Below are 26610 nucleotides of genomic sequence, written 5' to 3' on the forward strand. Positions count from 1 at the left end.
ACCATCTATGCCCTGGCTCTCACGCACCTTTCCAAGTTTATCTTCCTGTATGCCCATATTTTCCTCTACTCCCGCCAAACAGATGCGCCTTTTATTCTCAGGCATTCCCTTAGACACCCTCCCGCCAACTATTCACAAGGTCCCTTCTCCTGAGATGCCCTGCTTCATCATTTTCACCTGTTGAGGTTCTCCTCATTCAGGCCCTATGGTCTCTGTTATACTCTCCATTTCTTGAAATGTTCTCCAAATTATGATTACTTCCTTTCTTCAGTGGATATTTATTGAGCCCTCAGGACATGCTAGGCATGGGGGCTACAGCCACAAGCAAACTCCTGGATGCTCACCCTCATGAGATTGGGAGTCCCATGAGGTAGGTGGACATTCATCAAATGAATCACACAAATGAATGTGTAACTGCGCCTCAAGACAGTGCACAATATAGGAGCAGGAGTTTTACCTGGTCGGACAACCCAGAGAGCTTTCCTCGAGGAAGTGAGCTGAAATCTGAAGGATGGGTAGCCAGGAGGATGCCAGAGTGTGTGAGGGGAGGGACCGAGATTGTGAAACAGCCCAGAGAGGAGAAGAGGCAGTGACGAGAGTCTGCAGGAGGCCAGTGGGGCAGAAATGTGGGCAGAGTGTATTAGGATTCGAGGAGACCACAGAGGTTGTGGGTGGAGAGCATCTTGGTCTTGACCTACAAGGAAGTCATGGAAGGGATCGAAGCACCGTGGGGTTGTGGTTACATTTTCTGCTAACATTGCATTTGTTGACACCCTTTGTGGTGGCATATTCTGCCTCATAACTAGGCACTTGTCTTGTTTTAGACTGGGAGGTGCTTCAGGAGCGCCTGAATCTGCATTCCCCACAGCAGCTAATGCATAATGTGGGATAAATGATCAAATGCCAACGTAGCCAGAAGTCCTCACCCCATCACAGCACGTCTGTGGAGCCCTCGTTACTGCCGACTCTGGGTTAGACACTGATATGAAAAGTGCCAAGATGCTTGTATCCATCAGACATAAGCAGCTGTGCACCCCAGACTCCTTGAAGATGGAGCCCAGACTAGGAGAGCATTTCAAGAAATGGATGGCAAATGGCATAGGACCTGAAGGATAAGGAAAGTTTCAGTAGATCAAAACAGCAAAGGAGGGCATTTTGATAGACGGGACCTGGTGAATAGTAGGGGCAGCGGACAGTCAGGGAACACTGAGGGAATGCAGGAGGAAAAGGGGGCATCTGTCCAGGGCAGAGAGGAGGACACACCTGGAAAGAGGCAGGGCAGAGTTTCCAGAAATTCTGGGGCAACTCCCAGGCATAGCTGGGACTGACACCACCATTGTGAAAAATGCATTTTAAGCACATTTATGAGAATTGGTCAAGTGCATTGTTTGTCCCTGCTACCCTGGAGAGAGAATAAAATAGTGTCATTTAAGCTCTCTAAACTTAATGTCCTCATCTTTAAACATTGTTTCACAGGATTGCCAGGGAGGTCAAATGAGATAGGATAGCTGAAGTTGTTTTCTAAGTAACAAAGATTGTGCAAAGAGGGAGTTTAAACTCTCTCTCTGGTCCTCCTCTTCTCTCTCTCTGTCTCTGTCTCTCTCTGTCTCTGTCTCTCTCACACACACGCACATACACACACACGTCACATCCCCTGGACTAAACTTTCCCCGTGACTTCTCCATCCTGCTAAGACGTACAATAGAAGATAAATTACGATAATAATCACCAACTTTTATTGAGCACTTGCCAAGCAACAGGTATTATCTTAGCATTTATATTCATTCCTGCATTTAATCCTCAAATCCACCCTTTGAAGAAGCTACCCAGGACCCAAACAGATGAGGAAACTAAGGCTTAATCACGCAGCTGGAAGGGACGGAAACTCTGCTGTTGGATCCAAAGGCTGCGCTGTTTGTCCCCCAGCAAGCTGGCGCCTTAGGAAGGAAATGGCGGCAAACCAGGGGCCTACTGGCCACCCCGTTCCTCCTGCTCTCCCACTCCCCCCACATCCAGCAGACCTCCTGGCGCTGAATAGGGAGGGGATTGTTCTGCTTCTCCCTCCTGCTTCTGACTGTTGATGTTTGGGGTCATTAAGGGGCTTGGAGATGGGGGCGGGGGGGTTATGACCTGGCAAAGGCCTGAATAGTCATTGTTCCTTTTCTTCCCCCCTTGAATGAGATTCTGTCCCCAGTCTTGGTGTCTCCCTCTGGGTTGGAGGAGGAGGTGGGTCAGAGGCCAGGAAAGGGGAGCCTTTTCCCACCACTTTGATGGATAGAGCTTAAGCTGACGGATTCCAGCATCCTTGGAGCTCTCCCCAGTCTCCCTACCTGGCCTTGAACCAGGCATCTTCAGTCTTGATGTTAATATCCACGAAATGAGCCCTGGTTGGGCATGGATCTGAATTCAAGGTTCTGGTAGATAGAGGAGAAAGAGGCAACAGTTACAGGTTTAGTTTTCCCTGACAGTCCTGCAGGTTCATTTCTGCTGTCCTATTCCCCTGCAACAAACCCTAATCTCCTCCCTGCTCTCACCACCTCCCATCCCACCCACTGTGAGACTGTCGAAATTGAGACTCTCCTATCTTTAGGACGGTTGAGCTTCTGGCGGGGGGGCGGGGGGAAGACGTTAGATAAATAGAAAGTTATTCTTACGATCACTCTTGCAGTTGTTGATATAAGACTTAATGCTGGGAAGTATGAGAGAGTTCTTCCAACCTGACCTTTTATTTTTTTTTACCACACCCAAAGAAGTCCAGAGAGCCAGCCATCGCCCCCAGCCCTGGGCAGCCTTCCTGGGTTGGGGGCAGAGTCTTCCTCTATCCTCTAGGGTCCCATGACCCTGTGTTCATTTCCTCTGTAGCCTTTGGCGCTGAGGCATGTGGAGAATCAAGGAAGAAGGGAAATGATATTTCTGCGCACCTAGCACGTGTCAAGGGCTTCATATACCTTATTGCAGAGTACAGGGCGCATGAGAATTCCAGGTCCTGCCACAGACAAATGCATATTCGTTGATTGAGTGAGCCACATTTAATTTTACAAAAACTCGGCAAAGGAGTTATCATCTTGTTTTTTGGGGGAGAAAAGAAGGTTGTGGGGTGTTATATTAAGTGATCAAATTTGCCTGCAAACTAAGGTCTCCCGACTCCAAACCAGGAAGTGCTCTTTCTGGTACCCTGTGCTATCTCCAACATCCTTCCCCGTGTAACTCATCCGCTTCCACCCCCCTGTGACTGCTGGACTTCAAAAGGGCAGGAATGAGCCTCATTCCAAGCTGATATCTCAACAGGCAGCCCAGTGCCGGCACACTGTAGGACTCGTTTAATGTCTGCCTTTTAACGTAACACGATTCAGTTTCATCCCTTGGTGACCCTGATCCTCTCCTCTGTCCCACTCTGGCAGGGACCCTCCGTCCGGTTCGCCGCAACTACTACGACCCGACCTCGGCCCCTGGGAAGGGCGTGGTGTGGGAGTGGGAGAACGACAATGGTTCTTGGACGCCCTACGACATGGAAGTGGGCATCACCATCCAGCACGCCTACGAGAAGCAGCACCCCTGGATCGACCTCACTTCCATCGGCTTCAGCTACGTCATTGATTTCAGCACCATGGGCCAGATCAACCGGCAGACCCAGCGCCAGCGCCGCGTCCGCCGGCGGCTAGATCTTATCTACCCCATGGTCACTGGCACCTTGCCCAAGCCCCAGTCCTGGCCGGCCAGCCCCGGGCCTGCCGCCGCGCCCCCCGCCGCGCCCTGCTCCTGCCCGCAGTGCGTCCTGGTGATGAGCGTCAAGGCCGCGGTGGCCAATGGGAACGCCGGACCCCTGCAGCCCCCGGCTGCCCGCAAGCACATGCCCGAGTCTGGAGTGGTCAAGGTGCCTCCCCCACCAGGCCCCGGGGCCAAGCCACTGGACAGCACGGGCACCATTCGAGGCCCGGTGAAGATGGTCCCATCGCAGGCGATCCGGCGACAAGCCTCCAGCACGCCGGCAGGGGCGAATGCGGTCTCCCCTGCTAGCCCCCCGGGAGCCAATGGCAAGACCGGAAGGGTGGCCCTGGCGACCTTGAATCGGACCAACCTGCAGCGACTGGCCATCGCCCAGTCCCGGGTGCTGATCGCCTCCGGGTAGGTGCTTCCATGGCTGCCTCTGAGCGTCAGCTGATCAGGGGCATCAGACGTCACCGATCATCCGGGTCAGAGATGAAGGAAGGGCTGCCAAGGCTTAAGGTCCTCCTCGTCTTCACCTGACCCCCTGGCTGCAGGTGGAAGGTAGCACGGTGTGGTGGGTAAGCAAGGATGTGGCCTTTGGGATCCAGCAGATCTGGATTCTAATGGAGACCTTGCCTCTTCCTAGCCCTGTGATAGGGGCGGATCCCTAACCTCACAGAGCCCCAACTTCCTCATCTGTAAATGCTGGCCGCAGTGAGCATTAAAGGAGGTGATGCCTACCGAGAGACAGCAGGCAACATTCAGGGGCTCCCACCATGTTCTAGTCTGGGGGCTTTATCACTTTACTTAATCCTTACAACAAGTCTATGGAGTAGGCTTTTTTTTTTTTTTTTTTTTTGCTGTACCTGAGCCTCTCATTGCTGTGGCCTCTCCCGCTGCGGAGCACAGGCTCCGGACGCGCAGGCTCAGCGGCCATGGCTCACGGGCCCAGCCGCTCCGCGGCATGTGGGATCTACCCGGACCCGGGTATGAACCAGTGTCCCCTGCTTCGGCAGGCGGACTCTCAACCACGGCGCCACCAGGGAAGCCCCTGGAGTAAGCATTTTTGATCCCATTTTACCCTTGAAGACATGAGAGTTTCACTCGTTCCAGGGCACGTACCTAATCATCAGTAGAGAACGGGATTCAGACTTCAGGAGGTCTGAGCCCAGACCTTCCCCACTCAGCCATGCTGCTTCCCTGTCAATCACATACCACGGTGTCCAGCACACAGCAGGTGCCAAGTGAGGGTTAGTCCCTTTCCTCTGGTGCCTCCAGATTGGAATAACAGCCCGTGTTTAATGAGTACTTACTACCTCCCAGGCAGTTCCCATGCACCGTCTCAGTCATTCCTGTGACAACTTGGGGATGTTGTAGATTCTGTCATGACTCCTTTTTATCATCCTCTTGGCCTTCCTGATCATAAAATGGGAGAGACGCAGGTTCACGTGGTACCCGTAGCCTTTGCCTGCCAGTCCCTGACTTCTTGTGAGATTGGCCTCTTATATGTGTCCAATCTTCCCTTTCTCTGGAGGAGCCTGGCCCTGCCTGCCGCCCAAGCCCCAGACATTCGGGATGGTTCAGAGGTAGGTTGGACCCAAGAGTGTGAAGGTCAGGCTGCCCAGAGGAAGATCTCTGCACATAGAGGCTCAGCGCCGGGAGGAGACAGGAAGGAGGGTAGCTTGCAGACCATGAGGCCGGGCCTTTAATCCTGCCTCTGCCACTGGGTGAGGCACGGATTCTTTGCAAGGTCCATGTTCCCCCTGTGTGGAATGGGGATCATCTTGCTTGCCTTGCCTACCCCATGGAGTCAGTGTCAAAACCTCAGCTAAGAGCAGTCACCCCTTAACAGCTGACCCGATGCGCTCGCCAGCATTAACTCATGACCTTACACCGTGATGCAAGTGTCAGGCATGGGCACTCAGCTGGGAGTTAACTCCCCAAGGAGAGAGGCACAGCCCACGTGTTACAGAGTGGGAGCTGGAACCTAGATTTCCGTCTCCTAGTCTGCCGCTCTTTGGGCCAAAGCCCAGCTCCTTGTTGTACTTGAAGGCAATTTATAAATGGTCAGATGCTAGTCAGATGCCTGGGGTTTTCATGACTTCCTCTGAGCCTGCAGAAGTATTTGGCAGAGGGGAAGGGGTACCCGCACAATGCCGCCGCACGGTTTCTCCACACTGGCGTACAGCAGCATCCCAGGACCTCTAACGGAGTTCCAGGGCGACTGCTGGCATGGCAGAGGGAGGCTCCTATAGTGGGTAAGAACACAGTCTTTAGAATCTGACTGGCTGGGCTGGAACCCAAGTTTCTGGCTGTGTAACTTGGGGCAAGTTTTGCATCCTCTATCTTCAGTTTACTCATCTGTAAAATGGGGAGAGGAATGGTACCTTGCTTATAGGGTTTGTCATGAGGACTTAAATGAAATATTCAGTGTGGATTCACTACAGTGCTTGGCACATAATAAGAGTCTTTTCAGTATTAGCTGCCGTTACTATTACGAACAGTATCTATGCGCTCTGTAGTTACTGAGTCGAATCTGCCACCCTACTTCATTTCTGGCGCCCTACACAAAAGCCAAGTGACCCCATGCCATACTTGAGGGAAGGGAACCCCAGATCGCTTTAAATGTCGATGAAGGAGTCGGCAGCTCTTTATCTCTCTGCTTGAGGATCTACCTGCCAATAGAATCCGAGCAGCAGAACTGGGGCGGAGGTCTGGGCAGTGCAATTTCAAAAGGGCTATAGAAACAAGTTGTTTTTTTCTCTGCTCTGTTTTCCTGACAAGGGAGGCCCCTCCCTACCCTCTCTGTCTTCCAGCCCTCTCCTTTTCACCTCTTACCACCTCCCTCACCCCCACTACCATCTTCTCCTCCAGTCTTTCTTGGCCATTTAATTAGCGTGTTTATTCCCTTTGTCTGCCGTTGCCATCGACCTTCTGTCGTCCAACGGCCCCTTCCCCCTCCCCTCTCTGCCCATGACCTCTTCCAGTAACTTTCCCACGGAAAAAAGGAAGACCAGGGAGGGCGGGAGAGGTGGGATGGAGAGAAGGGTTTTGGGGGGAACAAAAGATCCTGTGAATTATTCAGAGACACAAGCAGGAGGTTTCTAAAGAGGAGAGAGGAGGGCTGTGCTGAGGGGGGCGGGAGTCGCCCCTCTGGCCGTCTTTTCCAGAATGGAGGCTTCTCTATCTCCAGCGAGACCTCAGTTGCTGGAGAGACAAGACCATTGTTCCGCCGAGGATTCCTGGGTTGGCTCGTAACTCCCAGAAAAACACTTCTCACCATGGTATCTGCAGAGCTATTCTCCCCTCATCAACCCCCCCCTTCCCCTGCCACCTTGCCAGCTCTTCTCTTTTCTTAGTTTTGTATGTTAGAGACAGAAATTAAAACGTGCACCCTCCATAACTGGGAACTTCCCCACGGCACGGGGGCAGGGGGTGTCTGCTGATTGATTGGCCCGCGAGTACTTGGGTCAGGCAGCTTTTGCTGAGCTGAGTTGCCTGGAGGACGTGAATGCTCACCTGCCTTTGGGTTACTGATCTCTAGGAAAAGGACTCGGGCACCTATAACCCTGGGGGCCCCGACAGGGTGTGCCCGGTGTGGACCATACAGGCCGTTCTCCTTGGTTTTCTTTTTAACCAAGAACGGTGGGGGAAGGGTGGTCAAGTGTTGCCTGCTCAACGATCTGCCCAGCACTCAACTTTGTATTAACACTTTACACCTGACATCCTCAAGAATCTGAGAAAATTGGAATATTAACCAGGAGAAGGCTTTATATCAAGCCCAACTTCCTCTTACCTTTGGGAGCCAAAAGATGTAAACAATCGCCCAGATTTGCATAGGGCTCGGCTATTTACAAAGTATTCGACCTGGATCCTAAATCCTCCCTCCCTGGGAACCCAGGGACAGGGATTTAGGGCGCCCTGTTTACTGCGTGGTAACTCAGATGCGGTCCTGAATGGCAAAGAGGCTGCACGGTTCTCCCAAAGGCACAAAGTCGGTGCAGAGCTGGGCTAGAAGCAGATATCCTGACCCCCTTGCAGGGCCCCTTCCGCTGGACACTTCTGTATTTCATAAGCAAATATCCCCTCTTCCCCAAGCCCTGCTGCCACCATCCAGAGCCTCCTGACAAGCCCTTCCGCCATGTTGTCCCTTTCCTGGCGTGGCAGGGACACCCACCTTTTCCGCAGTATTCACCAGCACACCCTCCCTCTCCCCAGACCTTGCCCCCAACTCGGAGTTCTCGGGCTGCCCGGGATGTACGCTCTGGGGATTGGACTATTTCCTGGTTAACCAGGTTGGGTGTGGAAACCTGCCAGTCCAGTTTGTGGGAACAAAGGTGGCTTTTGTCACCCAGATCACAGCTACTTATCAGCTGAAGTGGGGGCCTTGGAGATGGTGAGGGGGGAGGGCAGGTGCTGGGCTGGGTGGCGCCCACTGCCCCCTGGTGTGGATCCAGAGAGCAGGCGCAGAGGAGGGACCCTGCCCACCCCACCTCCCCAGAGAGAGGCGGGAGGAGAATCGGCCCCAGGTGGGAGACCCAGGGCAGAGACTACACCTTGGGTCCCCAGGTACTGGGGTGGGAAATCATCAGGAAGTCTCCTCGGCAGCTTCTAACCCAAGACTTTCACAGTTTTACAGATAGGGAAATTGAGGCTCAGAAAAGTTGCTGGACATTGTTACTGGCAGGACTGGGTCTTTAAGCTGATTCCTCTGACCCCCCATCCGCTATACCATGCCTGGCCCTGTGGGGCAGATTACAGAGTCCGGAATCAAGTCTGTGCCTCTTTTTCTTGGTGTCTTTCTTTTGTGTTGAATTCAGCTTTCACCTCGTCCCATCGGGATTTGACTTATCCTGGGGACAGTTTCTGAGGACAAGTAGCCTTTGGTGGCCTGTTGAGACACAAACACACCCACATTTGTTACTTCCACATCCTTCTCACAACCCTGGTGCACACGTCATCATCCCTGGGAAGGGACAGAGACCCCAGAAGACTCAGCGTGGCCAGGCAAGCACCCGTCCTTCTGGGCACGTGGGGGACAGACAGACCCAGTGCTCAGCCTTGAGGTGACATTCCAACCTCCCCTCTGAGTTGTGGGTTCATTCCTTAAACCTGAAACTTCGTGTTTTCTGTCTGCAGCGGGGGGTGTGATGAGGATTACACAGACACAAGAGCACAGCCTAGTGAGTGGCTAAAACAATGGGCTCTGGAGACAGATTTCCCGGGTTCAAATCCTTCGCCGTGTGACCTTCGTCAAGTTTGCTTAACCTCTCTGTGTCTCACCTTCCCTGCCTATTAAAACGGAGTTAATAATAATAACACCTCTTGCATAGGTTGTTGGAAGGGTCAGATGGATGTATATACTGTGAGCAGGTAGAACGGTGCCTGGGATTAAGTGCCTGACTCCTCTTGTTAGCGATTTTGACACAGGGATGAAGGGCTGTGGGCTGTCTTGTTCACTGCTGTGTCCCTGGCATACAGCAGAGTATCCGACACAAAGTGGGCTCAGTATGAATGGACAAATAAATTAATAACAAATAAACAAGTGCTTTTTCCCCTCCCCCTACTTTCCCAGCACCACCCTACCCCCATAGCAGAAACTCTGGTTCCTGGAGTCGTCGGTGACCCCGTCCATCTCCAAGCCCACATCCCCTTCCAAGCCCAGCTGTGGAGGCCTGGGTGGCAAGGGGGATGGTGCAAGACCTAGCCCCGTGCGTCTCATATTTTTCCATTCAGCACCGTGGGAGGCCTCGACTTTCCCAGGCAGCTGTGCTGTCTTCTCTCCATCCTGGCTCAAGTTGCTGGGGAGAAGGACAGAAAAGGGAGGAGGCCTTGCCTGATTTATGCTTCTCAGGGAAAAGGAGAAGTGACAGCTGTTAGAGCAATGGTTTCCAAATGTTAGACTAGGGATCGGCTGCCTCTGCCTCCTCTCAGCAGAAGCTTGTCAAAATGCAGATTCTCCTGGCCCACAGGTAGAGCTTCTGATGCAGGCAGGGGGCTTTGCCTTTTCAGAAGCTTCTGAGGTGACTGTACACCCACGTTTGAACTTGCTTCTTTATGTTTTTTTCATTTCTTCAACCAATATTTGTTGAATGCCTACTAGTGTCAGGCTCTGAATGAAACAGACGAAGATATTTGCCCTGGTAGAGCTTAGATTTTAGGAGGGAAGATAAGAAGCAACAACTTATTTTCAAAGATCATACGTGGGAATTCCCTGGCAGTCCACTGGTGAGGACTCAGCACTTTCACTGCCCTGGGCCCAGGTTCAATCCCCGGTTGGGGAACTAATATCCCACAAACCATGGGACGTGGCCAAAAAAAAAAAAAAAAGACCAGGGTAAGAGGGCTTGTGGGGGGGTGGGTCTCAGGGTGGGATGGAGGGGTGGGTAGCAGTATTAAATAAGATGGCCTCAGGAACATCACTGAGAAGGGAACATTTGAGCCAAGGCTGAAGAAGTTGTAGGAGGGAACCAAGTAGGTGTCGGGTGGAACAGCATTTCAGGCAGAGGGAACAGGCTATGCAAAGGCTCTGAGGCAGGAGTGTTCTTGGCCAGTAGGAGGAAGAGCTAGAGTGCAGTAAAGAGGCGAGTGACTTGAGGAGAGGCCAGAGAGCTGGGGGGATTGGGGTGGGGGATTTTGGCAGCTCAGGCAGGGCTGTGTGGGCCTTCCTGGGACTCTGAGGGAACCGCGGAGCCATTCTGAGTTTTGAGGTTCTGTGGAGTGGACTGACAAGGTTTGAAGGTATCAGCTCTGGCTGAGGGGCTAAGAACTTACTGCATCTTTAGTAGGAATAAGTAGTTCCTGTAAGAAAGGGGAACCCCTCAGTGGGTGAAGTTTTGGGGTCCCCACCACTGGCCCATTTTGTCCCACTTGTCAAAAGCATGATGTGTCTGTTCTCTCCTTTTTCAGGGTCCCCACTGTCCCAGTGAAGAACCTAAGTGGGTCCAGTCCTGTCAACCCTGCCTTGGCAGGTAAGAGAAACCCCCGGCTGAAGGTAGAAAAACAAAAGCAATGAAATAGGTATGGTGAGCATTTGTAAAAAGAGAGAGAATTCGGATGTTGATTAAGACAAACGAGGATGTGAGGAGTTGGGTTGGAAGGGCAGGAAGAGTTTGGGAAGAATTGATCGTGAAAAGCACAGCTTGCTGTTGAAAATGAGGGAATGGATATGTTTCCGAGAAAAGTGGAGGCTACGTAGAGAATCCATGAGTTATGATAATGCTGGTGGAAAGGAGGCGAGGAGGTTACTGGGGGGGGGGGCGGGTTGGGGGGCTGACTCTCCAGTCCTTCTTCTCTCATGCTCTTGCCCTTCCAGGAATCACTGGGATCCTCATGAGTGCGGCAGGGCTGCCTGTGTGTCTTACCAGGCCACCAAAGCTGGCCCTCCACCCACCCCCCGTCAGCAAGAGCGAAATAAAGTCCATCCCAGGGGTTTCCAACACAAGCCGCAAGACCACCAAGAAACAAGCCAAGAAAGGTATCGGCCTCTTTATCGAAAGCGGTCCTGGCGGGGAGGTCACAGACTTGGCTCCCAGCCCTGGCTCTGCCTCCACCACTGAGGGTCATACCCGTGCCTTCCCCCGCTGTGCCTTAATTTCTGCATCTGCTAAATGGGCCTACCTAGTACCTGTTCTGAGGATTACAGCAAAGTGGATGAGGTATGGATCAGATGGAGACACCTTGAGAAATATAAAAATGCAGCACAAAAATATAGGCACATAAAAATAGGGTGCAGACACAGATAAAATATCAATACATTAGAGAGAAAGATCGCTTTGACATTGGAACCCAAACAGACTTGACTCATATCCCAACTTTGTCCCTTGCAGTCTTGTGACCCCAGTCTCTTATTTTCTCACCTTTACAATGGGCACAACTGGTACCCGGCAGGTATGTCCTGTAATGCATCCATGTCACTGGGGAAGTAACCACTGTCTTGTGTCCCTCTCTAGACTCCAGATGCTCTGGCCCCTCACACCCCCCTTTAGGAGCTCCATTCTCTCTTTTCACATCCTACAACTAGGAGGTCAAATGCCTGTGCTTATCAGGGCACCAAGGGCACTTCAGCTCTGTGGCTGGTCTCTCTAGTCTCTGGTATTGGTTGTTAAGTGATTTCACCGTCACTCCTAAGTCCCCACCTTGCAAACTTGTTATGCAGTTTCAGTGGGATCATATGTATATCGTGACTTAGCCCAGCAAGCAATAGGCTTTCAGTTAACAGAAGCTCGATTCTTCTAAGAGAAGCAGGGCAGTGGAAAGGAAGGGCCCGCATCCCTGCTTCTGAATGTTGCAGGATCCACTTCCTCAAGCCCTTGTCCTACTTTTCCAGTCTATCAAAAGCTCTCTGCTTAAATAAACTTGATTGCCTTGCTGGTAGTCTCATAGGAAACGGCAGGATTTTGCACTTTCCCACTCTTCCTGTTATTAATAGCATATATCAGACTCTTAGCAGGTAAAGTGCCAGAGAACTGTACACCCGTTAGCTCATGTAATTGTCAAAGCATCGCTCTCAGTAGGACTGGCTGCTCCTGCCCATTTCCTAGGTGAGAAAACAGAATCTTAGAGACGTTAAGAAGGTCACCCAGGGGAGGCACTGACCCTTTTTTCAAATTTCTATGCCTCTTTGTGAGTCCGTATCGTCCCATCCCCTGCCTTTAGGCTAGGCTGCCTAGCCTTAGGGGTCCAGTTCCTCCCCTCCCCAAATTCCAGAATCAATGCAACTGTCAGGTAATTGCTTCCCAGAGCATCACCCTTTCCCTACTGCTGGGCTACCTCTGCTGGCAGCGATCATGCCATCAACGGCAAGAAGACCGTCTGAAGCCGTGGTCATAAATTTCTGGTTTCCCATAAAAATAATAGCACTTTGACTCCACATTACCGATTGAGACAGTACTTAGCGCATTGTAAAAGGAATGCCATAAGCCTACCTAATGCTTTTAAACGTGTAACAGTTTACAGAGTGCTTTCCTTTTTTTTTTTTTACATCTTTATTGGAGTATAATTAATTTACAATGGTGTGTTAGTTTCTGCTTTATAACGAAGTAAATCAGTTATACATATACATATGTTCCCATATCTCTTCCCTCTTGCATCTCCCTCCCTCCCACCCTCCCTATCCCACCCCTCCAGGCAGTCACAAAGCACCGAGCAGATCTCCCTGTGCTATGCGGCTGCTCCCCACTAGCTATCTACCTTACGTTTGGTAGTGTATATATGTGCATGTCTCTCTCTCGCTTTGTCACAGCTCACCCTTCCCCCTCCCCATATCCTCAAGTCCATTCTCTAGTAGGTCTGTGTCTTTATTCCTGTCTTATCCCTAGGTTCTTCATGACATTTTTTTTTCTTAGATTCCATATATATGTGTTAGCATACGGTATTTGTCTTTCTCTTTCTGACTTACTTCACTCTGTATGACAGACTCTAGGTCTATCCACCTCATTACAAATAGCTCAATTTCATTTCTTTTTATGGCTGAGTAATATTCCAGCGTATATATGTGCCACATCTTCTTTATCCATTCATCCGACGATGGACACTTAGGTTGCTTCCACCTCTGGGCTGTTGTACATAGAGCTGCAACGCAGAGTGCTTTCATTTGTCATCTCATTGCATCGTTTGGGCGGGTCCAGGCTCTTCAATGATGTGGAAGAGAAACCCACTCAACCTCTGTCAGTTAAAAAGTGGGTTTGTTGAAATTAGGCAGGGGGCTGTCAGGGAAGTGACCTAAGGAGATAAAAGCGGATGTGGACACCTCCCACCTCCTCAGACCACCTCCCTCCATCTTCTACCACTCTGTTCCCTTTCAGTTCTTAAATCCAATTGTGCAATGAATTGCTTGCCTTTTCTGCTTTGAGCCTGGCTAACAACTCCCCTCTCTCTGGCACATCCAGCTTGTCTTGGTGGCCCACTGAATATCTTGTCCCCACAGGTAAAACCCCAGAAGAGGTGCTAAAGAAGTATCTGCAGAAAGTCCGGCATCCACCCGACGAGGTGACCGCAGGGGAGCCAGGGCGGGGCTCACCTTCTCCATCACCCACAAGCATCTCCTCTGCCAGAGTTTTCCACAGGATGCGGCAGGAGCTGCTTTTAAGTCCTGACTGGTGCAGAGCTGGTCAGAGCGGACGCCCAGGCTCCGGGTTCATGGTCCTGAGCGACAGCTGCAGCTTAACGTCGCCCACCTCCCCATTCAGCAAACTGCTGACCGATTCTAAACTGCCTTAACGTGAGAGTCTGAATTTAAGAAAGGCAGTATGATAAGCTATGGGTACTGACTTTAAAAGGGGCTTGATGTCCCAGCAGTTCTCAACCAGAGGTGCTTTTACATGACTGGAGGGGAGAGGGGATGCTGATAGTATGTAGTAGACAAAGGCCAAGGATGCCGCTAAACACCCTACAATGCCCAGGAAGGCCCAGGACAGCACCCACAGCAAAGAATTATCTGGCCCCAAATGTCAATGGTGCCAAGGTTGAGAAATCCTGATGTAGACTTATTTAAACAGCAGCCTCTCCAGGACGCTTCAAATACAATTCCTTTACAGATGTTCCATTTAAATAAAGCTTGTCGGTGAGTCTCTCAGCAAGCATTGGTTTCCTCCACAAGCCACTGAAGGATACCAAGGAAGGACAGTCGGTCACAGCCCCCAAGGAGGTTATCATTCTGTTGGCCAGCCCAAATGAACATGTACCACCACCAGGAATTGTTTCAGGAATTTCTCTGTTGTGCAGAGCAGGGCAGAATTCTATTTAGATTCCCAAAGGCATGTTTACCCTGGTCTGTGGGCTTTCTAGAAGAGGAGAAGAAATAGCTCACCTGACCTCTGAGATCACGCGGGAACCACCTTGGAGACGCTTTGGCCTCCTAGGCTGATTGAGAGCTGATGTCCTCTTTCCTCTGTCCCCTCCCACCCCCAGGACTGCACCATCTGTATGGAGCGCCTCACGGCCCCCTCAGGCTACAAGGGTCCACAGCCGACGGTCAAGCCTGACCTAGTGGGTAAGCTGTCCAGATGCGGCCACATCTACCACATCTACTGCCTGGTCGCCATGTACAACAATGGCAACAAGGTTAGTGCCAGCCCGTGGGGCTGCTGCCACCTCCCACGTGGGCCCTGGGGTGTGAGAGCATGGAGGCCTTATTGGAGTGGCACGCAGGTGGTTTGGGGAGTCTCAAAGGCATCCCAGGGCAGCAGGGGTGATGAACTTGGTTGTTCTCAGCAGGATCAATTTCCCACGAAATTATGATGTTGGTAAACTCTGTCTTTACCTTCCTTTTGGTCTATGCTACCCGACTCTCCCCCTGTATCCACACTGAGTGGTGGTCTGAAAGGTGTAGACTTCTGTCCCTGAGAGTCCCAGGGGGGAGTGGTCCATGATGATGGGCCAGGGGTTAGTATCCAGTCATACTGGCATGGATGGATTTCCCATCACCCTTCTTTCTCCCAGGGCTACTGATTTTCAGTTACGATTCATTTTCGGTGGACAATTTCAAAACACCTTCCACCACCCCTTCAAAAGCACTAAAGATTTTACCAAGGTATAACTGGAAGTCCCTTAGGGTCCTAGTTCGAGGAGGGGAAGGCTGTCTGTGATGCTTGTCTTGTCCAAGAGAGCTGGTTTCCAGGAATCTGGGAGTGTCCTCAGATGGTAACTCTCTGCTTACAATGCCTAAGCCATTGAGTTTTCTCATGTTCTCTCCAATGCCTGGAATAACCTTCATTCCCCATCTGCATGAATTTGAATTCTACTCATTTCTCCAGGCCCATCTTGGATTGCCTCAGAGTCTGAGATTTTTGTGATATCCAACTGCTTATTCATCCAAAAAAATGTTTGGCTTTCAGAGGCTGCTCTGTACGTCTCTTGCTGTGGGAAAAGAGTAAAGGCAGCAGACCTAAGCTCAAACCCTGGCTTAGTGGCCAAATGGCCTTGGGCAAGCAAGATTTTCAACCTCCTGGACATTTCATTTTCCATCTGGAAAATGGAGATAAAACAATCCCTACTTTATAGAGTGCTGTTAGCATTGTTATTCAAATTGGTATCTCCTTTGTATTATGGCTGTATGTTTTTTCCCTTCATCCTAATATAGCCCTGTGGTTGAGACTCCCGAAGTGCCAATCTTGGGATCTTTCTCTGTCTCAGAGAGCTCAATTATTCGTGAACGATGTGTGTCTGTATCCCTTGCCCAATTTCCTGACCCTAAGAAAAAAGGTTTCATCGGGATTTGGCATTTGAAGAGGTTATTTTGGGTTTAAAGAGGTTTCTTAGGACATGTATTCCCTTTTTTGATAACTGTATTCAGGAATAATCTAGGACTCTTGCGTTTATTTCCTTGGTGCTTCAAAAATGTTGAAGACACTATCCTTTATTCTCTTTTGCACTAATACTTTGAAGCACGCAGTTTTTATCTTCTTTACAGAGAAGCGGGGTGAAAAGGCCCAGAGAGAATTTATTGGATGGAGTGATTCATCCAAGGTCACGAAGCAAGTTAAGGCCAGAACAGAGAGTGGGACCCTGGCCTTGGATTCCTATCCTTTGATCACACGGAGTAACTTCCATTGCCCTGAATACAAGCTGTTCCTTTAAATGAGTAGAGTTTGAATGGAAACGTCCTTAAATAGCCCCGCAGAGGATCCCAGTCTTCCCCGAGGAGATCTGGATGTCCTGGAGAGCTCTGGTCCCCGCTGTGTGACAGCACTTTGTACACACGTTGTTCCCTGCCCACGCTTTCCTTCTCCTCACTCCCTTTCTTTCTGCAAGCTGGGAACAGGATTTACTGTCCAGGCTCTCTCCCAAGCTCTCCTCCTATCCTTCCAGAAGACACGTCACCAGGTCCCGCTGTGAAACCACGACCCCTCACGTCACTGTACCCAGAGTCCCCCACCATCCCCCCATCAGAGTCCTGAGATGCAGGGCAAAGCCCGGTCTCCTTATGAAGGATGGGGTCTCTCTTACATGTCCCTTAGTGTGGAGCACGGGGTTGGTGTGGAAGTTTCCTCCTCTTATTTTGGAGAAAGCTTCAGCTTTCAATGGCCTCAGTGGCCAAGCAGGGGGGCAACTCAGGTCTGTTACTCGTTTGGGTGCATTTTGCCCCCGACCCCAGCCCTTTATCTCTGGTACCTTTTGGGGTTGGGTGGGAAGGTCATTACTAAAACCGTTTCCTATTCTGACCTTGTCTCTTCAGGATGGGAGTTTGCAGTGTCCAACCTGTAAGACCATTTATGGGGTGAAGACAGGTACCCAGCCTCCAGGGAAGATGGAGTACCACCTCATTCCCCACTCTCTGCCTGGCCACCCAGACTGCAAAACCATCCGGATCATCTACAGCATCCCCCCTGGCATTCAGGTGAGCCCACCCTTAGCCACTGGCTTTTATCATTTAAAGTTCAACTGTTTGCAGGTAAATGTTTGTCTTCAGTCCATTCAAGCTACTGTAACAAACAAACAAAAAAACCCACAGACTGGATGACTTTTAAACAACAGAACTTTATTTCTCACTGTTCTGGAGGCTGAGAAGTTCAAGATTGAGATGCCAGCAGATTCAGTGTCTGGTGGCAGCCCGCCTCCTGGTTTGTACACCGTCTTCTTACCGTGTCCTCACATGGCAGAAGGGATGGGCAGCCTCCCTGGCGTCTCTTTTATAAGGATACTGATCCCATTCGTGATGCCTTCACCTTCATAACCTAATCACCCACCAAGGGACCCCCCACATCTCCTAATACCATCACACTGGGGATTAGGTTTCAACATAATAATTTATGGGGGGGGACCCAGACTTTCAGTCTACAGCTCTCCACCCGTGGCCTCCCCAAATTCATGTCCTTCCTGCACACAAAATACATTCACTCCATCCCAATAGCCCCCAAGTCTTAACACATTCCCGCACCCACTTCAAAGTTTCAGTCCGAAGTCTTATCTAGATATCATCTACATTAGATAGGGTGAGACTCAAGGTAGAATTCATTCTGAGGTCAATTCCTCTCCAGCTGTGAACCTGCGAAACAAAACAATTTATGTGGTGGTGTCTCACCAGCCACTGAATCGGCCGACACCTTGATCTGGAACTTCCCAGACTCTAGAACTGTGGAAAATGAATTTCTGTTGTTTACAAGCCACCCAGTTTATGTTATTTTCTTATAGCAGCCAGAGCTGCTAAGACAATGTTATGCTATGAAAAGTCTCCTTCCCACTCCGGTCCCCCATCTACCCAGTCTCACCCTCCCCGACTCTCCGCCACTGTTCTCACTTTCTTATGTATCCTTTCAGGGTTCTTTGTGCATTTGCAACAAAGACTTCATCCGCTCCTCCCATCTTCACACAAAGGTGACATATCAGACATATTGTTCTGCATGCTGCACTTGCTTTCTTTTTTTTTAGATCTTTATTGGAGTATAACTGCTTCACAGTGCTGTGTTAGTTTCTGTCGTACAACAAAGTGAATCAGCCATATGCGTACACATGTCCCTATATCCCCTCCCTCTTGAGCCTCCCTCCCATCCTCCCCAGCCCACCCCTGTAGGTCGTGGAAGCACCGAGCTGATCTCCCTGTGCTATGTTGCTGCTTCCCACATGTACCACAATGTTCATTGCAGCACTATTTACAATAGCCAGGACGTGGACGCACCCTGCATTTTCAATGAACAATATAGTCTGTAGATCTTTCCATGTCAGTATAGAGAGAACTTCCACATTCTTTCTTAGCTTTGCATAATCATCCCTTGTATGAATGTACCATAATTTATATTCAGCCATCTCCATATGATGGGCATATGGATTGTTTCCAATCTTTTGCTACAACAAAATGTCATGAATAACCTTGCACGCATGTGAGTATATCTGTAGAATAATTTTCTAGAAGTGGATTTTTTTTTTTTTTTTTGTCAAATGGTATTTGCATTTGTAATTTGATAGATAGTCCTTGACTTTTGTGGACATTTCTTTTGATTCTTCAAAAGACAGCCCTAACGGACAAATTGAACAATTTTCCTGGCAGTAAACACAAACGTGTCCCTTCCTTCACACATTGAAGCTTTTTCTAAATGTTTAGGGTGTTCACTGGATTCATTTATTTAACAGATATTTATTAGTTTACCTTCCTTTCCTCCTTCCTCCTTGCCTTCCTCCATTTTGTCTTTTGTTTAACAAACATTTGAGTGTGGACAGGGGACCAGACATGTTCTAGATGCTAGAGAAAGAATGGTGAGCTAAACAGACACAGCCCTTGCTTCCCTGAAGTCCCCCTTTTAGTGAGATAAGGAAGAAATAAAACAGGGAGATGTAATAGTCTGTAAAAAATTGAATTTAAAAACATGGCTCTTCTTTGAAGGACGTATCAACCAGTCAGGCAGAAATAAATACACATCACTAAACTATAGAGTAAAAACTGATGTGCACCACTGATACAAGCTGTGGGAAGCAGGGCGGACAGACAGCACACAGGAGGAGGGAGTAAGGAGGATGTGAGAGAGCGGGCAGAGAAGGGGGACTGTGGCCAGGTCGGGAGGCCTTCGACACCAGGGTGAAGGCTGTAGGTTCTCCTTGACAGGCTGGTGGCGGGGCGTCCCTCGAGGTGGTCGGGCGTTGGTTAGGGTTATGGAAGGTCGTGTGATTGGGGAGCTGCTTTAGGAGGGCCAGTCTGGCAAAAGAGTGGGGGGTGACCTGACAGACCAGTTGGGAGACCACTGCGATAATTTAGCTTCCAGTCATGAAAAAGGGAGGGCCCGGGACCAGGGAGATATGGTTGGATGTGAGGGCAAGTGAGACGTCTGGGTTGATTCTAGGGCTGCCAGGGAGGGTATAATAGGGCCAAGGATGAGAGTACGGGAGTCCCGAGAAACAGCCAGTGGCCTTTGGGGGAAGTAGGGCAGACTGACGTGGGCAAAGTCGGGGTGGGGCAACCACTTTAGAGGATGTTCTTTGTTCCTGGACCCCAGGACCAAAGAACGGGGAGCCTGCACTAGGGTATAGAGGTGCCCACCTGCTGCCTCTGGAGGTGCCATGGCTCCCCTAGGAAAACCTTGTGTCAAAGGAAATGCATCCGTGCACTGTCCTTACAGCCGTTCCGTAGACCACCCGTGAGAGTCGGTAGCAGAACCCTCAGGGCAAAGTCCATTCCTGGAGACCCCAGGGACCACACAGCTTGGGCTTTCATGAGGAGTGAGGCCCTGTAAGCTCTGCCTTCACTGCAGACGATGATTCTCTGGGGGAGAAACTCTGAGCGGGGCCAAGGCAGAGTCGTGACTGCTGAGCTTGTCACCGTGCAGGGAGCACACAGCCTTGGTGGGCTGGTGCCAAGCAGGTGTCTGTGTTGGCCGCATAACAGGCAAGTCCCGGGCAGGAGAGGAGCGGGCAGAACCGTGGTGAGAATCGGCCATCAGTTTGTCCAGCCTGGCTTAGAAACAGCCGTGGCCGTGGGAATGTTGTAAATGTGATTTCGTAAGAATGTGAAATTCAGAACCTTCAAGTCCCGCATCTCCCAGAAGACACTGTTGCCTCTTTCCGTTCCCTGTGATCTTTCCTTTCTCTGAGACTCCACTCTACCCATCGTGCTGTTCAGTTTGCAAAATCATACATGATCCTGAGCCGCGCCATTAAACAAGATTGTTTTAATCACAAAATTTTAAAACCATTTTGGAACTGTCGTCCCTAGTAAGAGAAAATGGAAAATCTGTGTTTTCTTGAAGTTTTGTCACTCATTCATTCATTCCTGCATTCACTCGCTCATTCGTTTGTTCAGCCAGGATACGGTTACTGATCTACGGTGTGAGAGCTTGTACCAGGAGCTGTGTGGAATTATCAATATTATATTGGCTTCATCTAGAAGGGATTTTAAAAAAGGGTTTCACAGACTCTGAGGGGGGCCAGGGGCGCTCAGAAATTATAGACAAACATTGTGTGTAGGGGGAAAATATGTGCATTGTTACTGGGAGAGAATCCCTCATTTTTCATGAGCTTCTCGAAGGGACCTGTAGACCAATCTGAACCCTGATTAGGAAGCCTCGTTTTTGGCTAAATTCTGCTTCAGTTTCTTTCCCACCTGGTGGCTTGAGACCGCTTGCGTAATAGGGGTATTGGATGATGACAGTTGAAATGTCAGAAGATTTTTACTCGTGAATATGCCAATGTATATTGTTAAATAAGACAACAAACCAAAACCCATGAGGACAAAGGAGAAAATCCCCAAGAATCATTCAGATAATTCTGATCGCATGGCTCTTGGCTCAAAGCTCACAGGCACTTATGTTATTCTGAGTAGTTTAGAGGTCAAAAAAGTCCAGAGTATGCTTCAGGAAACCTGGGCTTAAGTTTTGGCAAAGCCATTAACATAACGGAAGTCATTTAACCTCTGGGGCTGCAGTTTTCCTCTCTTGTAAAACAAAAGAGCCAGAATAGATGATGATGAAGGTGATAAACAGCTGCTCGGCTCTGAACGTGCGCCTTAACATTCAAAACGGTCCCACATCTTCCTTATTTAAGGGGTAGGGAATTAACACCCCAAGGGAGAGCAGCTCCAGCTAACACAGCTGGGAGGCAGCAGCGCTGGGTCCAGAGCCAGGTCCAAGGACTCGAGTATGTGTTAAACCACTACTCCCACCGCTCTTTGGGTCTGTTCTCTGTCTAGACTCTGTGGCCATTGGTATTCATCATTATTTGAATCGATCACAGCCTGCACCCCCTGCATCCAAAAGATTTTGAAAAATGCTCTTTGCTCTCTTTTTTTTTCTGCTTTCAGGGGCCAGAACACCCAAATCCTGGGAAAAGTTTCAGCGCCCGTGGCTTCCCACGACACTGTTACCTTCCAGACAGCGAGAAAGGGAGAAAGGTGAGAGCAGGTTTCAGCGAAGGGCTGGGGAATTTACTTGTCTCTTAGGGCCTCAAGTTTGCTCCCTACGATGCTAAACAGAACTGGGTCTCCTGTAACTCTAGGTGCCCATGTAGCAAAGTCATAGTCAAGTCAACTAGAAGTAGGATGGATATGTTTAGAATTTTATTTTTGCAGGGTGGTGGGGCCTGGGCTTTTGGCTTTTTCCTCTCCTGGATTTTACTGGCAATAATTCATCTATTTTAGGATCCTTCCTCTGGAGCTTTGCTGCCTAATGGCAGGTCCTGGGACCAGCACCAGTGACAAGACCTAAGAGTCTGATATAAATGCAGAACCTTAGGACCTACGTCATTTTAACAAGATTCCAAGCGATCTGACAGCATATTAAAGCTTGAGAAGCACTGCTCTGGGGCAGGGATCTTAATTTGTGGAATTTTATTTGCTTATTTATTTTTAATGAATACTTTTATTTTCCCCAAAAGAGTAGAGGGAAAAATCACTGGGTTTCTGGATTCTTAGTGATTCCCGGTGAGGCTTCGGTGGTTCCATGAGCTCTAAAATTAGAATTAAAATTTCATGTTCATTTTCCTGTGGATAAGGCCAGAAAATCATTGTATTTTCAAAACAGTCCCTGATCTCAAAAGTGAAAAGAACCGTTGATTTATTGAACGGGAGGTGTGCCTTTTTTAGCTTTCTTTAGGTCACGCTGTGTAACAAACAACCTCTAAATCTCAGTGGCTTCCTTCAACCACTGTTTATTTCTCATGTACTTTGCATGTTAGTGGCTGTGTCTCAGTTGCTGCTGTGGGTCAGCTTTCATCTGCTCCATGTGGTTTCCTGTTCTGGAATCCAGGTCAAAGGAGCAGCCCTTCCGTGGTCCATCCCCTTCCCGTGGAATGAGGCAGAAGACCAAGAGAGAATCCAAGCAGTAGTGTACAATCCCATTAAAGCTGCTCCCGGAAGCTTGTTACTTCCACTCACCTTTCATAGGCCCCAGCAAGTCACGGACAAGCCAGACAAGGAGCTGGTGCCCTGCCTACAGGGAGGCCCCTTGGCAAAGAGTGTGGCTCATGGCAAAGAGCGTGGCTATAGTCTCTCAGAGGGGAAGAATCAGATAGTTCGGGACAATAAGAGAATCAACCATATCATCCTGAAGAGGTGCCCAGTTCAGTGTCCCCAGATTAGGAGGCAGGGCCAGTCCTGATACCTGTTCGCCCTGAACAGCCACGTCTCTACGCTCGAGATCTACAGCTCCAACTGCTGGCTAAACATCTCCACCATCAAGTCCTGCAGTTAAAGTTAGGATCCTCTTGCCGAGAGCTGCTCCTCCACCAGGCCTCCCTCTTCACGTTAATGACATACTCTGCATCCCTGGGACCAAAGTGGACACATGAACATCTCGGACTCTGGCTCTGAACCACACATTTCTCCCTGCACTGCCCTCCAAACCGCTTGAATCCTTTTCTAATCCTGCCACTGCCAACCTAGTTATCTGTCACCAGAATAGTAATCCTGAAACACAGTTTCTGGCATCACTCCCCTTGCTTAACAGAAATAAAGTGAGAGAAAACAATACAAAATTGTTAGGATGGCTTTCCCTTCCTTCTTCACAAGGACAATCTGCTTGATATACAAGACCTACTACAGTGTGGGTCCCCTCTCACCAATTCCTCACCCTCATCCCTCCTGTCTGCTGTTCCCCGATGCTAACCTTGGGCTCCTCTGCAGAGCAAAGTAATAAGAGCATGGGCTTTGGAGCCAGACGAGCCTGGGTTCAAATCCTAGTTCTGCCATTTACCAGCTGTGGGAACTGACGTAAAGTTGACTTAATCTGTAAAAGAATGGTGATCACTTCTAGCTGTATGGACAGGATGTTGTAAGAATTAAATGAAGGTCGCGTTTGTAACGTGCCCAGCGTGGTGGCAGCGATCTTAATTATCCATGCCTTGGATGATATGTATTTCCAGTGTCTATACGTCCTGCTCTATTAATATACCTCATATCCTCCCCTCTCTCTGAGATCAGCTCAGAAGCAGCCTCTCCATGGAATCTATACTGAGCCCCACCTGAGAGTCAACAGAGACATGACTGAGAGCAGGGATGGGAAAGTCAAGCAGTCCTGAAGCCAAGGCCCCCTCTGGTACTTTCTAGCTGTGACCAAGGCAAATCTTTTGTCTTCTGAGCCTGTTTCCTCTTCTGCGGAGAAGGGATAATGAGTATCGTGTCTTGGCCAATTATTATAACCATTACATGACCCAGTGCCTGGCATTAGTAAGTAAACACTCAGGAAATGGTAACTCTTAGTTTCAAAGCCTGCTACTCTTATTACTATTAAGATTCCCCACCTCCAGCTCGCACCATGGTTATAGTCATTCGGTTTTGAACCCAGTGCATTTTAATCGGGTGCCGCCTTCATGCTGGTCAGGGTGTCAGGCATTCATCTTAACAAAGATTTTTCTAATGCAGCTGAATTAGAACATTCCGCAAGCCCTAACGCCTCTCTGAGCCTCACCTACAAAACAGAGATAATATTAGTGCCTGCCAGACCTGCCTCAAAGGGTGGCTGTGAGGATCAGATGAGAAAATAAATATGAAATAGCCTGGAAGAGGTAAAAACGCTTCCACCATGTCCCTGGAGAGATATTCCACAACTTTAGCTGTGGATCGATTAATACCACATTCAGGTGTTGGTGATGGCAGGGGGGAGGGCATAGCTCAGAAGATCTCAGATCATAAGTGCCTTGGATGCCTAGATCCCAGCTTTTAATATGCAGCTACGATGCTTGCACCTAGCATTTGTTGAGTAGGTGTGCCAAGCGCTACTGTGAAAGTGCTTTTCACATAGTACTCCCTAAGTTGCGCTCAACCTTCAGGGGTAAAGCGTACCATTGCCATTCTATAAGTAAGGAAATGAAAGCTCAGAGAGGTGGTGTAACTTGTCCACGGCCACACAGTTAGTCAACGACAGAGTCAAGACTTAACCTGCAGGTCCCTGACTCCATTTGCAAATCCCTTTCTATTCACTGTACTGCTTAGGGCATCACGATGCAGGAGGGGCTCGGACCCTTGGGAGGACTCTCCACTTCCCAAGGGATAGTCTTGGACCACCACCGGGTGCCTGATTCTGACCTCCTGCCTTTTCTCTTAGGTCCTGAAGCTGCTACTTGTGGCCTGGGATCGCCGTCTCATCTTTGCCATCGGTACGTCCAGCACCACAGGCGAGTCAGATACCGTCATCTGGAATGAGGTCCATCACAAGACAGAGTTTGGCTCTAATCTCACTGGCCACGGCTACCCAGATGCCAATTACCTGGATAACGTGCTGGCTGAGCTGGCTGCCCAGGGCATTTCTGAGGGCAGTACTGCCCAGGAGGCGGACTGAACCGGAGGGGCTTTGGGGTGGGAGAGGCCATGGGACCCCAGGTCAGGAAGTGGGGAGAGTCAACGTGGAAGTTGGCGCCATGCCCTCCCAACTCCCTCTCTCCCCTAATGTCCTGTCTCCACCCCCCAACCCTCCCAGCCCCAGGCTGGGGGGAGCAGTCAGAATGAATAAGGTGGTGTCATCCACAAACCTCATCCAACGCAAAGGGGACGTGGGATGAGGGCCATCCTCAGTCTGTTCCCATGGAGTTTTCGGTGCTGGGTAGGCAGGGACCCCACTCACCCCCCTGAGCAGGGGGCACGGGCAGCACGCTTAGGGTATGGGCACTCCTTATCCTGGCCTTGTGAAGCCGGAGGTTCATGCCTCAGCCGGTTTCTTGCTGCTTCCACTCTGCTTCGAGAGCGGAGTTTCTGCTTTTCTCTCCTCCGCTGGAGGTGAGGGGCTCTCACTGTGCAAGACTGGGGGGCAAAGTGGTGAACCGCGAAACTGCTGTGACGTCAGAAATCCGTGCCTCGGTGTACAGCAAGGAAGCACGTCTTGCCAAGAGGGTCAGGGTGGCACAGGCTCCCAGGAGCGGGCTCAGCTCTCATCAGCGCCCTGGCTTCTCTGGGCCCTCCCTCCTCCTCCCACATTTGACCTGTCCAAAGAGGCATACAGATGGATAGGCTCTGGGGTTCCTCTCTGGGGCCGCATCCCACGATGTCTCCGGCCCCTCTCTGATCAGATCCGAGCCTGCATCCAACTTAGCATCTGAACAGTCCTCAGGGAGAGGAGCCCATAGCCTTCTTCCCAACTCATCCCAGACCAGCTCAAAGATTCCATGAGTTTCATCCAGTCACTGTGAGTGGAGCCCAGGCTGGGCTCTGTGCCATCTGTGTGCGTGCATATATGTGTATGTGCATGTGCGTGTGTGCGCGTGTGTGCACTGCTGGGCCAGGTTGGTGGAGGGTCCCATCGTCTTCTCACACTCTGTCTTGTAAGATGTCAAACCCCCATTCTGATGGGGATGAAACAGCCAGGCTGTGGGCCCTTGACTTGCCTCACCCTTTGCCAGCCCATCCCATAGTAAACTTGGACCCAGAAGAAGATAGAACTATGCTTGGGAAGATGTGTAAGGTGAGGGCTGGACTGACCCCTTTGTATATCTCTTTCAAGATGAGATCTGAGCCAGACTACGAGGGCTTCAATCTGTCTCCGTGCACATTTGCTAATCAGAGCCCGGAGGTGGTGCTGGGCCCCTCACCTCCCTCGTCGATTACAGGATGACCCAGAGCGTGAGGGAGACTCCAGCCCATTCCCAGCAGGATTGGGGCCACATTAGGGTCCAGTCCAACCTGCGTCTGGGTTGTGTCCCAAGACCCTGTCTATCCCCTCCCTGACATTCCCTTCAGCTCCTGTTAAGGAAGGGATTGTGTGTCAGGGAGGAGAGAAGGGGGACCAAGAAGGGAAACCCAATCCTCCCTTTGAAAGTGGGTTCTTTGAACTACGTGTTTGGGGGAAGTTCCTCTGGATTCTAATTCGAATTTATATACCTCACGTTTGGGGGTTTAACGTATATATATATGTGCATATATATTTCATAGTATTTGGAAGGTTTTCGATGCTAGAAAGGTGGAAATGGAAGAACCTTCAAAAATGGTATTTAAGTTAGAAACAGAAGCCAAGCTTTTCTGAGAGCGGGTTCCGAGCTGCTTGCTCCAAACGC

The 26610-nt window shown here is 50.0% G+C and overlaps 1 protein-coding gene across 1 annotated transcript in view; it reads left to right on the forward strand.

The window, feature by feature from the left end:
- DTX4 (deltex E3 ubiquitin ligase 4) overlaps nucleotides 1–24905 on the forward strand; it is a 29861-nt gene extending 4956 nt beyond the window's left edge. The window contains exons 2-9 of the mRNA XM_065882653.1: nucleotides 3402–4125; nucleotides 10618–10679; nucleotides 11024–11185; nucleotides 13637–13698; nucleotides 14620–14772; nucleotides 16886–17047; nucleotides 21434–21523; nucleotides 24672–24905. Of these exons, the coding sequence (XP_065738725.1) occupies nucleotides 3402–4125; nucleotides 10618–10679; nucleotides 11024–11185; nucleotides 13637–13698; nucleotides 14620–14772; nucleotides 16886–17047; nucleotides 21434–21523; nucleotides 24672–24905 (1649 nt within the window). The remainder of the gene's footprint in view (nucleotides 1–3401; nucleotides 4126–10617; nucleotides 10680–11023; nucleotides 11186–13636; nucleotides 13699–14619; nucleotides 14773–16885; nucleotides 17048–21433; nucleotides 21524–24671) is intronic.
- The last annotated feature ends 1705 nt before the right edge of the window (nucleotides 24906–26610 follow it).

This window comes from Phocoena phocoena, chromosome 8 (genome assembly GCF_963924675.1).
Source record: "Phocoena phocoena chromosome 8, mPhoPho1.1, whole genome shotgun sequence".
Lineage (NCBI taxonomy): Eukaryota > Metazoa > Chordata > Mammalia > Artiodactyla > Phocoenidae > Phocoena > Phocoena phocoena.